At 31.7% G+C, this 13,843-nt stretch overlaps 1 protein-coding gene across 1 annotated transcript; it reads right to left on the reverse strand.

Moving 5' to 3' along the window:
• Nucleotides 1–11,538: 11,538 nt before the first annotated feature.
• LOC120089256 lies at nt 11,539–12,382 on the reverse strand. Its single transcript, XM_039046678.1, has 3 exons — nt 12,190–12,382; nt 11,958–12,020; nt 11,539–11,841 (listed from the first exon to the last, which is right to left on the reverse strand). The coding sequence occupies exons 1-3, from the start codon at nt 12,265–12,267 to the stop codon at nt 11,710–11,712; spliced, it is 273 nt and encodes a 90-aa protein (XP_038902606.1). The 5' UTR covers nt 12,268–12,382; the 3' UTR covers nt 11,539–11,709.
• Between the last annotated feature and the right edge of the window lie 1,461 nt (nt 12,383–13,843).

Below are 13,843 nucleotides of genomic sequence, written 5' to 3' on the forward strand. Positions count from 1 at the left end.
AAATAATATAATGTATAACGATTAATTATAATATAAAGTTTATATTTTAATTAAACTTGATAATAAAATTTTAATTTTGGATATGATTCAAAATTAATTTATGAGAGAACTAAATATTTGAAGGAGTTCAAATATTAAAATAATATGAATTGGATCCATATTGAAACTATAGGTTAATAATAATGTTTATTAGATGCACATTAAAATTATAGATTATGAGAGAAATATAATTGAATATGATACATATGTTTGTTAAAAATTAAATATGTGATATTTAAGTTGGTAATTAATTAACTGAAAGATTAATTATTACTAATTTAATTAAGTCTAATTAAATTTGATTTAATTGAGTTAATTGAATTAGAACAATAGGTTGCGTGAGAGATGCATTTAAATATGATTTAAATGAAATCATTAATTAAATTAGATATAATTAATTATTATTTATTTTAATTTAATTAATTTAATTAATTATTTTTTGTTTAACTCCCACATAGAAAATTATCAGAAATGTGGGAGCTATGTGGGATAGCTCCCACATTTCTTCTCTCTCTCTCCATTGGATGATATACCTGCAAAATGTTAGTTTTTCAGAAGGTGATTCACTTTACAAAAAGGTTCTATGAAAAAAAAATCTCTCAAAAAAATCTCTCTCTTTTCCCTAATTTTGAGATTGATTCCACAAACCAATACCAAAATTCTCAAAGAATAGGGAAGTTTTTGAATTGGTCGTGTTCTTGCTTTCAATCCCAAGGAGAATTAGCATTTTTCCATTCGAGTCATCAACAAAAGTAAGTGTTCTTTTTTTTTTTTCTCTGTAGGATTGAATTCCTAATTGTAATGCATGCTTAACCTAAAAATTTTACAGTAGATTGAGGTTTTTAGGTCTCTCCTTTCTATTCTATAATTTTTGTTAATGTATTGGTATTTTAATTTCTCAATTGATTTCGAGTTAGGTCTTGATTATTCCACTACATTAAGGTAGGTCTTGATTATTCCACTACATTAAGGTTTTTATCCTTATAGATATAGTATAGGGTCTTTGAACAATGTGCCCGGACTATGTTGAGTGTGTGCTTGTTGTTTGCTTTGTTGCCTTGTTCCTTGCAATAATTAATCTATGATGCACTCTTATGAATCATGTTTGCATGAGGTTAGGTTAAAAATAAATAAATTTTACGATTTTTAAGGCATATTTGAAAATTTTGCTTCATCTCTTTCCTGCATCTTTAGGTTATTTGCCTAGCTATTCCGACTCTCGCTTACTTAGAATCGAATTATGAGGCCATAGGATTGTTGTCACTCTAAAAGGCCTTAGTAATGGTCATTAGATTCTCCAATGTTCAATTTAGTAATGCATGCTTTGAGATATGGTCAATTGCAATTATCACTTACCTTACAAGAAAAATAATGAGATGAAGTATGAAGAAAGAGAGGTTTACTCCTCTTTCTCAAGGGTATGATTAACTTGGGACGACTATGACACTTGTAGTTTCCCTCTGAGCTAAAATATCTTAGAGGATTGAATAACCTTAGGCACTGTTGAAAGAAAGTCAGTTCATGATTGGATGTCATTCACATAACCCATGTGGGCAAGCCAAAACAACAGCCATTCTTCCTAGATAAAGTTTTCTCTCATTTTTATTTCAAATAAAAAAAAAGGAGAAAAAGAAATAAGGTTGGTGTGAAGTATGGTTTTGACAATTTTAATTGCATATCATTACCACCTTGAATTTAGGAAATCTGATTCTAGATCTTTTGAGCCAAAATGAGGGGAAAATGAGTTGAAGCTTCATAAGGTATTCCGAATTTGCTTGTGCTTAAAAGAGATAGCTTTGTACTTATCCATGCATGATAAATGTTGAACTAAATTACCAAATTTGTCTTGAAATGGTTGAATACTTTTTGATAGCCTAATTGATTGTGTGCATGATTTTGGTTGACTGTTAAGGCTTGAGTAGAAAACTTGGTAACTTAACAAACTAATATTTGTGTGATTGCATGTTATACCTTGCTCGAGGACTATCAAGAGTTAAGTTGAGGGTGTTTGATAGCACCGAAAATGTGTGATAACTTGTAAAAATACAAGTTATTTAACCTTTTTATTGAGAACAATTAGGAAAATTCTGAGAAAAATGCACTAGTTAGATGGAAAAATCGTGCAATTAGTAATTCAATACCTACAAAACTATAAATCATTGAAAATTATAAGAACTATCACTTTTTTGACGTAGGATTCTATCAAGAATAAAGAAAATCGACAAAAGAAGCAAATCACGGCTGCAGACGCATAGAACTTAGGCTGCGCATAACTTGGTATCACATAGTTCCATGCGATGAGATGAGATTATTAGAATTACGACAGATGCGTGGGCGGTGGAAGTCAAATAAAAAAGATCAAGTTGGTCGTGATATGAAAAGTTTGTGGCAGAACCAATGAACCTTTAACGTGAGGCAGATGACGCGATAGGGCATAGAATTTAATGCGAGGTGTCTGCTTAATCATTAGAAAGAGGTACGGAACGTTCCTTTTGATGCATATAAATAGCTCAATTGTCTAATTATCAGATTTTTAACCAAGAAATTGGTCAGAACTCTTCTCGTTTTGGAACCCACGTCTGCCAATTTTAGATGAAAACTCAACTTTCCTTTCTGAAAAGGGAGGAAACCATCACCACCATTACATCTAGGGTTGGCAATGGAGTTGGAGCAGGGTGGGGGAGGATTCCCCGTTCCCGTCTCTAATGGCGGTTTTTATCCCATCCCCGCCATTTCAAGGCGGGGATGGGGACGGGGATTCCCTGCCGAGGAAACGGATCCCCGCGGGGATGAGGACTTTTTTTTATATATAAAATTATCTTTGGTTTGGACTTGGACACTTTAGTTGGGCTTAGATTGGGCTAAATTAAAAACTAAGTTAAATGTAAAAAGTTAAATATCTAGTATATATATATATGTAAAGAGAGAGAGATAAAGAAAATATTCAAAAAAACTATTTTTATATATATAGAAAAAATATTTAAAAACCTAATCGGGGCAGGATCAGGGTCGGGGACGGGGCGGGACACCCTCTCCATCCCCGCCTCGATCGGGATGGGTCCTCGCAAGGACCCGACCTCGCGGAAAATTTTGCTAACCTTAATTACAACCACCGAGAAGTAACCATTATTGGAGCCAAGGAAGCAAGAAACTGCAGTCCACAGCTTGACATTCTCCACCTTTGTCTTTTATTTCATTTTCTTCATCATTAGTATTTGTATTATTTTGTAGAGATTGAAAAACTCTCATTATCAATATGAATGTTATGACATTTCTCCATCCATCCAAGTTTCTCCCATTTAGCATGACCAACTAAATTCATAATGGGTTGGAAAATATCACACTAACATATTAACTAAGTAATACATAAGTTCACTTTCATCTTATTTAATGTATGCTTCATAAACTATTCTAGATTAAATTGAGAGATTGCCCTAGGTAGAATCAATCGCTGCTTGAGAAAGTAAAGAATTTTAGAATTCATTAAATAAGAGAACAAGTAATCTTAAAAAAAAAATTAATTCTCTGTATAAGAGTACTCGTCGCATGCATCCTATAGATAAGATATTGTGGTTCGAAACACAGAGAAGTAAAGTTTATAATTCATGTCATTTGCATGAACACATAGCTTATTCTTTGCTTGGGAGATGTAGAAATCTTTCTCAACCCTATTTTATTTATTGAAATCTCATCTCAACACTTGTTAAGCTTCTTTACTTTTCGTTGTAATTATAATTGCATACTTTTCATCAACCATCGCATCATCACTCACACCCACTGTCATTTGCACTATAATTATAATCAATAAGATAGAACAAGTAGACCCACATCATCATATATTTGAAAAAAAATCCGCATTAAGGTCAAAATAATTATCTCATGACATAATTAGGTGTGATTCCTGTGTCTGACCCTAGACTCACCAGGATTCTGATTGATCTTATACTTGGATTCAATTAGATAAAACAATGTGTTCATATATTTAAAAGGCACGACTTAGATTAATTCTCATCACATCATTTAAAATGCATCAATGTGCTATCTTCTTTGGGTCATTGGTCTATTTAATGAGTTTAATTGATTTTATAGGTCTCGGGTGTCTAAGAGATAGAGCGAGCCATTCAATACGAAAAGGTACTAAAACAGTCAAATTTGGAGTTCTGCACCAAGGGAGAAAGAAGTACGTGAAATTACAATACTTCCTTGGACAGAGCGTAGCTGCAATCTGTGAAACGTGGCGTTACGCTCAAAGGAAGTAACATCAATATTCTGGAGAAATAGGAGAGCATAGCTACGCTCAGTGAAGCGTAACGTTACACTCAAAGACAGAAGCATCACATTCGGGAGAGGTGCTAGAGCGTAGCGACACTTTGCATAGCATAGCACTACGCTCTGTAACTTGACGAAAAATCTCTGTCGCGCGTGCAAAGAGTGTAAGACCTCAGCTGTTGCTACACTTGAGGCTTACACTATGACAAGCGTAGGCCAGCATCGCGATGCTTCGTCCTAGCATTGTGACGTTGTACACCTATTATAAATTGTGTTTTTGCCCGATTTGTCTAAGTATCACGCCCTTTTCCTCTTTTGCTCCTATTTTCTTCTCCTCTATGTTGTAAACAGTTATCCTTTTCCTTTTTGGTGATTATTAAACTTCATTTACTTGATTTTGAAGATGATTAGATGCTAGAGGAAAGTACTTAGCTTGGATTTTATAATTATTTTTCCATTACTTAGCTTGGGTTTTGGACTTATTTTTCTATTTCTCGTATGTTCTTGAGATTTTGATATTAAAATGTTGAGATTCTACTCGTATTCAATAGATTTCATCTTATATTAGCTATCCAATCTTTTGAACATAGGATTATCTGAGAAATTAGCTATGTTCTCTTAATTGTTTGCTTAAGATTAATCACTAATACGTAATTAGGAGTGTTCAAAAAATTCAATGTCCTAAAAAAACTGATCAACTCAACCCAACCCAACCCATACGGTTTGGGTTGGGTTATCAAATTATGTGGGTTGGATTGGGTTCAAATAAATGAAAATTTTATGGATTGAGTTGGTCTATGGGTTCACCTAAAATAACCCAAAATCAATCTCAACCAACCCAACAAACTTATTATTAACTTTAAAATTTATATATTTTTTACATATAAGACAATTATATATACATATATTTATTTTAGTTTTATTTAATTTCATTGTTTTTGGATAATTTATACTCCAAAAATTCCTTATTTTTAGCACTTTGGGAAAAAAATAATTCATTATATAAATTGAAATTGAGATATTAATCTTAATTCAATATATGAAAATAATTAAATTAAATTTTTACGTATTAATATTTTACTTTTTTCTATAATAGAAATTTAAATAAATGATTTGATTAACTCGAACCAACCCAACCTAAATATTTCATAGTTGGGCTAGGTTGGGTTCATTTTCTAATAAGGGTTATTTGGGTTGAAGAAATTTACAACCCGAACAATTGGGTTGGGTCTAAAAAGTCATTCAACCAAACTCAAACCCACCCACAAACACCCCTATGCCTAATTGTTAGGAAGTTAATCGCTAGGAATCATGGATTAAGTTAGATTGTTAAATTGAATAGGAATTCCATTCAAGAAGCATATTCTAATTAACCTAGATGATGTCTAACTTAGCGTAATCGATTAGATGGTGGAAACTGATTACTCGACTTAGCGAGCCCTTATCCTTAATGTTTGTTAATTGGTTAATTAGGAGAATATTTCACTTAAATTCTTAATTAATTCGATTCGATTGACTTCTATTTAGGATTCTAGATGAGATGGGTAAGTATTAAATTGGTAGAATTTTGTCCTTATCTTAAGATTAAATTAATGATAGAATTGTAAGGAATAGGAAAGGCTCGATCGACCCAAGCTATGAATTTCTTTTATTGATAATTAACATGTCATGCACTCATTTCGCCATTGCATCCCACAAATTCACTCTCATTTTATTTTATGCAATTTGCGTTTATTTTGCAATTACTCATCCAAAATTAAGCATTTTCCTTATAAGCATACCGACTATAAGCATTTCAATTAGAAATTTTAGATGGCTCTATGTGGTTGGACTCTGTATTTTCCTTTACTACTTGTTTTTAGAGTAAGGCACGAAATATTATTTGGTTAGGACCGTAAGGTTTTATGACACCCTATTGGTGCTTATCATAAACATCTCAGCCATGAGAGTTGTTGCTTGAAATGGGAGGCTTCTTCTCCTTATAAGCCAAGGTGGTTTAGGAATGGCCTAAAATCATGCTCTAGACTTTTACCCATCATTTTAGACATTGAATAATAACTTTGATCGAGAAAATAACAACCATAATTGACTGATGCGAGCCTGGAAAATTAAGACTTTCGGATGCTGTTGCAGTAGATATGCTCACAGTGAAGTGAAAATCTGCAAAATAGTAAAAAATTAATCTAAAAGCTCATGTAATTAGCCTAAATCACTAAAAACATAATTTAAACAATTCAAAGACACGTGATTGTGCATTTTATCCCAATTCAAAAACACAATTTAAACAATTCACTAAAATCACTTTATTTTTTTTGGATGGGGTTCAAATTCAAGCTCACTACGTCAAGTTCAAGGAGAATGTGCCTCTATTCTAAATAGCAAAATATCCGGGAGAATATATAGCTTACATCCAAACAAACTCTCACCTTTAGTCAAGTTTCAATTCTTCACAAATGTCTTTACGTACGAGAAAAGAACACATGAAACATGATTGAAGATCAAACAATGCATGATTTCTAAGTTACAAGAAAATGAACAACCCCATATGAACGAGTCCAAAAAAAATGAACAATTCCAAAGTAGAAAAATTAGACCAAATACTAGCAAATTCACCACCACGGCAATATTCTTACATGTTCAAATGCTTCAACAACAACCATACTATTGCCCCTAATTACCTGAAATGGAAAGAAAAAAAAATCAATTCTTGACTATACTGGTGGTGATTAATGAAAGCAACAAACATGAAAGAGAGGTTGGAGCATGATTAAACTAAATTAACTTTTGAAAACTAATGAGCTAACACATTAAATTAAACTAATCAACAAACTACTAAACTTAACTTACAGGCCATTAATATTAAAAGTTAAGAATACACTAATAATTAGGGAAATGCACAAACAAAAACAAAGTTTAGTGTCAAATAACCCAGATCACACCAAATAACCAAGAAATTGGAAGAATATGTAGTAAGGAAGAAACTTGGAGACATTTTCCCTTTGAGCTATTACCATTGCTAATGTAACTCACAAAATTATCCAACATCACCCCCAAAATGACATAATCAATTCTCCATTGTAAGATCACCAAGTAAATGATAACCACTATTGAATCTAATTGCCAGCTTCCAGTCAGTTTCTAGTAGAAAGGACAGAGTATTGAAAAACAATGGAAGGAACAATAGTTCAATAGTTGAAGATCTGTATCCATGTTATTGAATCGAAAGAAACTCCAGGAAAAAAAAAACTATGCATAAGCTTACCACGCATATTCGATGTTCTAGGAAATAAATACATTCACCACATACGGGAACCTTATGGACAAACAATACAACTTCGTGGCCTGAAGCACCAAAAACACAAAATAGAAGTATTAAATAATAAATAACAACAACAACAAAGTACAATTCAATTATATAGAAAATCAATTAGCAACATAACGAAATAAATTCAGACATTTCCACAATCCGAATAACGAATGTATCTCCTCTAGCCTTGCAGAACTTAACCATCTACAATGACGGAGTGACCTCATAAATCTGAAAAATAATACTATAATAACTCAACTAATTAGCATACAATAGATGCTTCTAAAAAATAAAAAAGTAAGAAGCGAATCACCTCTGTTGCCACTGATAAATGGCCTTTACGACCTGTCTTTTCACCTTGAAATTTTAGCTACAAAAAATGCATCAAATTATGACATACACTCAAGAGAGAAAATTTAGATAGAAAATTTAATCTTAATGAATAAAAAATATTTATTAACGACTTTGACAAAGAGTAAGAAATGGCGTCCATTAAAAGTGCTTGTTTCCCGTTTTACAATCTCCTTGTACCATAATTTTCATCAACTCATGTTTGTGAATAAATCATCACAAAAGAGTTGATAGGCTATGGATAGCTCAACTAATATATAGCAATTTAACAATAATTTATTGCTATAAGCAAAAACTATTTTATTGAAGAGATACAATGATAAAGCTTTTCTGCATAGGTAACAAATTCGAACCCTATTAAAGACAAAGCAAAAAAAAAAAAAAAAAAAAAAAAAAAAAAAATCATAATCGCAAACATTCGCCAAATACATCATGGTCAATTCAAAACTCCAACAAATGTAAATCAAATATCATATCCAAATCCCAACAACAACCCTACATGCCCTTCCAAGCTAAAATCACAATAATAATCTAAAACCAAAAGCTCACTGCAGTCAGAACAAGCTCATCGGAGGAACCCCCAACATGGATTGGAACAGAAAGGCATCAACAAGAAGATTTAATTAAATGGATCAATCAAGGTTTATTAAAAGTACTTCTCCAAAACACCAAAAAAGACACCATAAACACAAAATGAGAGATCCACGAGTGACTTGAGATGGCAGAAGAGGTATGAAAGAGGTTGACAAGTAGCAGCGCCAAAGGTTCGACGACCAGCATGACGGAACTAGGATGAGTCAAAATGTGCAACGTTTGAATGGCGTCATGGCGCTAAAAAGAGAGAGAGAGTCGTTTGACGATGTGAGTGACCGACGTGAGAAATGTGCGATGTGACCAATGTGAGAGACCAGCGGAGGCACGACCGGTGGAGGCATAGTTGATCGGAGGTGCGACCGCGTAAGAAGCTGCATGAACCTTGGACGGACGTATGTGTATTTGGGGGTAAAAAACTTTCCCAATTTTCCTTTATTTTATATATATAATAATGAAACTCTAAAAAAACTCTATCTTGATGCTCATTAAGTGTCAAGTAAATTTAGGAAAATTTTTGACGTTTTAAAATTTCAAGTTACTTAATAGCGTGAATGTTTCGTTAGTAGTAAAGAATCTACTTGAAGGTTCAACTTTATTTCTAACTAAGGCTAAAGACAAGATAAATTCTGAAATGATATACCAAATAACAGTAAGAAAAAATATAGTAATGGAAATAAGAGAGTGGAGTTCTTTTACTTTCCCAAGAAATGTTAGGTCAAAAGTCATTATAGAAAATTAGAAGAGGATAAAATTGAAGAAAAGAAGAAGGAGAAGGGAAAATATAGTTGAAATTGATCACGCTTGTAGTTGAAATTGATGACGCTTATGTCAATATTTAGAGTAACAAGACAATAGTAGCTACTCATTTGAATGGACAATTAAGAGTGTAACTGTAGTACGCATAGCTTATGATAGGAGTTTGTTTCGATCTTTCACAGTTTAGGGTGTTCAAATAACCCGACAACCCCAATAACCCGGACTACCCAACCCAAAATATAAGGGTTAGGTTGGGTTAAACTTTTTATATTTTTGTTGGATTGGGTTGGATCGTGGGTTGGCTAAAAAAAACTGGGTTAACCCAACCCAACACGAATTTTATATATATAATTAAAATATATTATATATATTTATCTTTGTTTAAAATTTGATTACTTTTAATTGAATAATTTATGAATTTTAAATATTTTCTTTTAAAATTGTTATGATATTTATCTTTATTTAAAATTTGCAATCAATATCTTAGATATTTAGTATTTAGCATTTGAACTTTATAAGATTTTAGTTATTAGTTATGTGTTGTATATAAATTTACATATTTTTAATTAAAAATAAAAAGTAAATTATAACCTGACAACCCAACCCAACCTAACCTGAATTTTAATGTTTGGGTTGGGTTGGGTTGGGTTAGAGACTTTATTTGAGTTCTTTGGATTGTGAACCTAACTAATCCGAATTTTCAGGTTTGGACCCAACCTAATCCAATCCATGTACACCCCTAATCATAGCAAGGCATAATGGTCTAGTGTGAATAGGGAATGGCAAAGTTTCCAAAACTATTGGGATTAGGGGTATTAGTCTGAAGATAGAGTATGCAAAAAGTTAATGCTTGGATTTGTGCCTAGGATGAAGATGAATCTCATCTCTAATAACATATTAGATGGATGAGGGTTATAATTGTGAGTTTGATAATTGTCAATATAAACTCATGTTAGAATTCCAAGTAGTGGCAATAGGCCACAGAGATTGACATACTGTACAAACATATGTTTAGTGTTGCCAAAGTATCAGAGATAAGTGGATCAATTAAAATTGCAGATGACAACTATAGAGGTACAGACCGAACAATTAAATTAGCAGCAATGATAACCAATTTTGATAAACTAGATCAAAATTCATTTATTCATAAGCAATTGAGAAGTTAAAGAGAGAGAAAGTCAATGGTTGTTACGGATCCTAAGTTGTCAAACATTCAAATGGATTGATGAAATCGCCTATACTAGTATATGCGCGTCAAAGTAGAAGGACAAGGAAAGAGGTTTAAAGTAGGGTCTTCAGCTTGGAAGCATGGCTTGAAGAAAGGAGCGAAATTATTTGCAGAATGTACTTATTTTAGAGATTGAAAAAGATGTTAGATGATACCACTTAGCTGTGAGAATATATGACTATCTTTTATATTTGAGAATAGATCCATGTAGCTTGTTCATACCTCAAAACAAGTATAGATGAACTACAGTTATTTAGAATGGTTTCACGTTTCTGTTAATTTGTTGATTTTATAAAATTTCAAACTTTAGAATTTTAAATATCAGAATTAGTGAGAAACAAAATTATCATTGGATTTTTGTGGAGACAAATTGAGGCTACAGTGGTTGATAGAGGAACCCCTTCAGGTGTGCTTGTTTTGCTAGCAAATATTTTCTTTTTGGGCTTTGGCCCATTTATCTATTTTAGGTCATTTGATTTCCAACTTGATTAGACAAAAACCAAAACCCAAATAGTAATTAGACAAGTCTACACAAAAATTATTCAACAAGACCTACAATTTTTTACCCCAACCTTTCATTCAAGTTGCATGAAGAAGTAAACATCATACCATATAAAGAGGAGCCACCTCTAAATTCAAATAAATGTTTTAAGAAATCTTAATCTTCATATCAAAACATCTAGATATAAAAGTTCTTATCGTTAATATTTTCATTCATATTTTTACATATCATAGTTCGATATCTAATCTAAAAAGAAAATTAATATTTTCATTATAAAAATATCCATAAAATTTAAATTTTAAAATTTAAATTATGGTTGATAAAATATAATATAAATAATAAACATTTACCGTATTTAAAAAATATAATATATTTATTATTAACTTAAATAAGATATTTTAAATATCATTTTTTATAAATTTTCCACAATATTACCATCAATATTTCTGTAAAATTGAAACCTCCCCAATTTTTTTTAAAAAAAAAATATAATGACATTTTAACCCATGGTTTATTATATTGGACTATAACAACTAATAAAAACAAAATAGGATGGTTGGAACTTAGAACTTTGCTCCTTCCCACTAAAAGAATCTAAACCTTTACATGTGTGTTTACCAAAAAAAAAGAAAAAGAAAAAGAAAAAAACAAAACAAAACTAGACTAAAAAGGGGCTGAGACAATGTCTCTAGGTTGATACAGAGATTGTAACTCATCATCTTCTTCCTCATGATAGTAATTTCCCATTATTGAATCTTTATCTTGAATTGCTTTACATTCCACTGGTTGTAATCCCTGCATTTTCCCATATGATTTCACCATTCATTCACATCTCAAATAATATAATTCACTAATATTACCATCATTAAATTTGTAATTGGTAAAAGATTGATGTTTCTAGCTAATATTACCTCTGTGAAAATCTTCATTGCTTCTTCTATAGTGGTTGTGTTTATCACATAAAGTGCTGCTTCCTGAAGTAATAATCCAAATTCATCAGAAAAAAATGTATTAATTAATGATTTTTTTGCTTCAACAAAATCCTCTTCCTTTTTCTCTGCTAAAAATATTTGTAATTCAATTACCCAAATTACCAATTATTATTTATTAAAAAATAAAAGAAAGAAAAAAGAAACGACTTACCCTTGCAAATTGGATTTGATGCATTCTGAGAGTCCTTGGCTCATTTTCAATAGATGATTTTCTATCAATATTTCCCATTATTCCTTCAACCTTATCTCTTCTTCTTCAATCTTCTTTAACGACAAGTCGTCCCAATACACAGCTCTAGAAACGACGGATCGAAAATGGCTTCTAACTATTTTATTTTTTGCAGGGGAGGAGAATGAAATTCCTCTTACAATTTGATGTTTCTATATATATATAATGGGGTAGGAAGTTGACAGCTTGGCATGTGGCACTGATCCATGGGTGAATCAGGTCAGCCACGTGGATTCCATCAACCATTAGATTCGGGTACACGTGGCAGGAGAACAATGGGATCTCTGACCACGTGGCTTTTCATGTGCCTGTCACCGTACCTCCAAATCCCTTGTCTTGATGATCGGTCTTCTTCCGCTCCGTGACAGACCAACCAGCGGGTGCCACGCCGCCACTCCGGTGGGGTCATGTCCTTGTGGAGAATCGCGTCCCAACTGGACACGTGTGTGGTTGGTTTTTCGGAATTACTTTTTTAATTTTTGTGTGGGCCCCATTGGTGGAGAAGGTGCATTGGACATCATGCACGTGAGTAGTCGTAGATTGAATTTCTATTACGTGAAGTGAACCAAATCTTTCTTATAACGAAAAGTCTGATAATATTTTTTATTATTTTTAAATGGATTTAATGAATTCCATAATATTAATAATAAAGTATGAGTTTGATTAATTAATATTTTCCGTATGCCTCTTTTCTTAATAATATATAAATGGCAAGTGATTGATTAGGTTGGGTGGTATTATGTTATCATGTTGGATACCTAATAATTATCTCTACCCTAAGAAAATCTTTATAGTAATGCATCCTTGTACTAGTATTTTAGAACTAAACTCGTATAAATAATTCGATAATTATTTAGATTCTATTTAATAATCAATTGATTTTTTAATTTCTTTTTAAAAAAAGTTGTAGTTGTTTGTTTCTTTTAACATTTTCTTCAATATAATTTTCATCTTTGTTAAAGAAATATTTAAATTCTTAGCAAATTTTTAAAAAAACAAATACAAATTTTTATAAATTGGTTTTTTAGGATCATCAAATTATCATTTGGTTTTTTAATTTTAATTAAACTTATAAACACTACTTTTACGGTTCGTTGATTTCTTTATTTTTGTTATCTATTTTTGGGAGTGTTTTAAAATACCATGGAAGTTGTGAAAACTAAAAAAATATAATTTTAAAATTTATTTTTATTTTTAGAATTTGATAAATAATCCATATGTTTAGTTAGGAGAGATAAAAATGATGAGAAGATAATAGTAAGAAAATAAACAAACAAGGCTTAAAACGAAAAACGAAACCGAAATGATAATTAACTGATTACCATGCCAAATGTGAAGAGCCTACGATAGATCAGCATGTGCAATATGTAACAATAGAGTATATGATTAGAGAGAATTTTGTCTTTTTGTTACCATCTAAGTGAGAAATCATGAGAATCTCTCTTATATGCTAACAACAATAATATTGTAGCCTATGCTTAGTTATGTTTCTCAACACAAGTTGGAAAAAAGCAATCTCTAGAGGATTTTATTGGAGTAATATTCATGATCACAACATGGCCATTTTGATCGGTTT

The sequence above is a fragment of the Benincasa hispida genome, chromosome 10, assembly GCF_009727055.1.
Source record: "Benincasa hispida cultivar B227 chromosome 10, ASM972705v1, whole genome shotgun sequence".
NCBI lineage: Eukaryota > Viridiplantae > Streptophyta > Magnoliopsida > Cucurbitales > Cucurbitaceae > Benincasa > Benincasa hispida.

Excerpts from the sequence above, each read along its gene's own strand:
- LOC120089256 (XM_039046678.1), bottom strand. The coding sequence starts at position 12,267 with ATGGGAAATATTGATAGAAAATCATCTATTGAAAATGAGCCAAGGACT. Across the intron at positions 12,021-12,189 it reads ATCAAATCCAATTTGCAAGG|GAAGCAGCACTTTATGTGAT; the intron begins GTAAGTCGTTTC and ends TTATTACTTCAG. Across the intron at positions 11,842-11,957 it reads CAATGAAGATTTTCACAGAG|GGATTACAACCAGTGGAATG; the intron begins GTAATATTAGCT and ends GGGAAAATGCAG.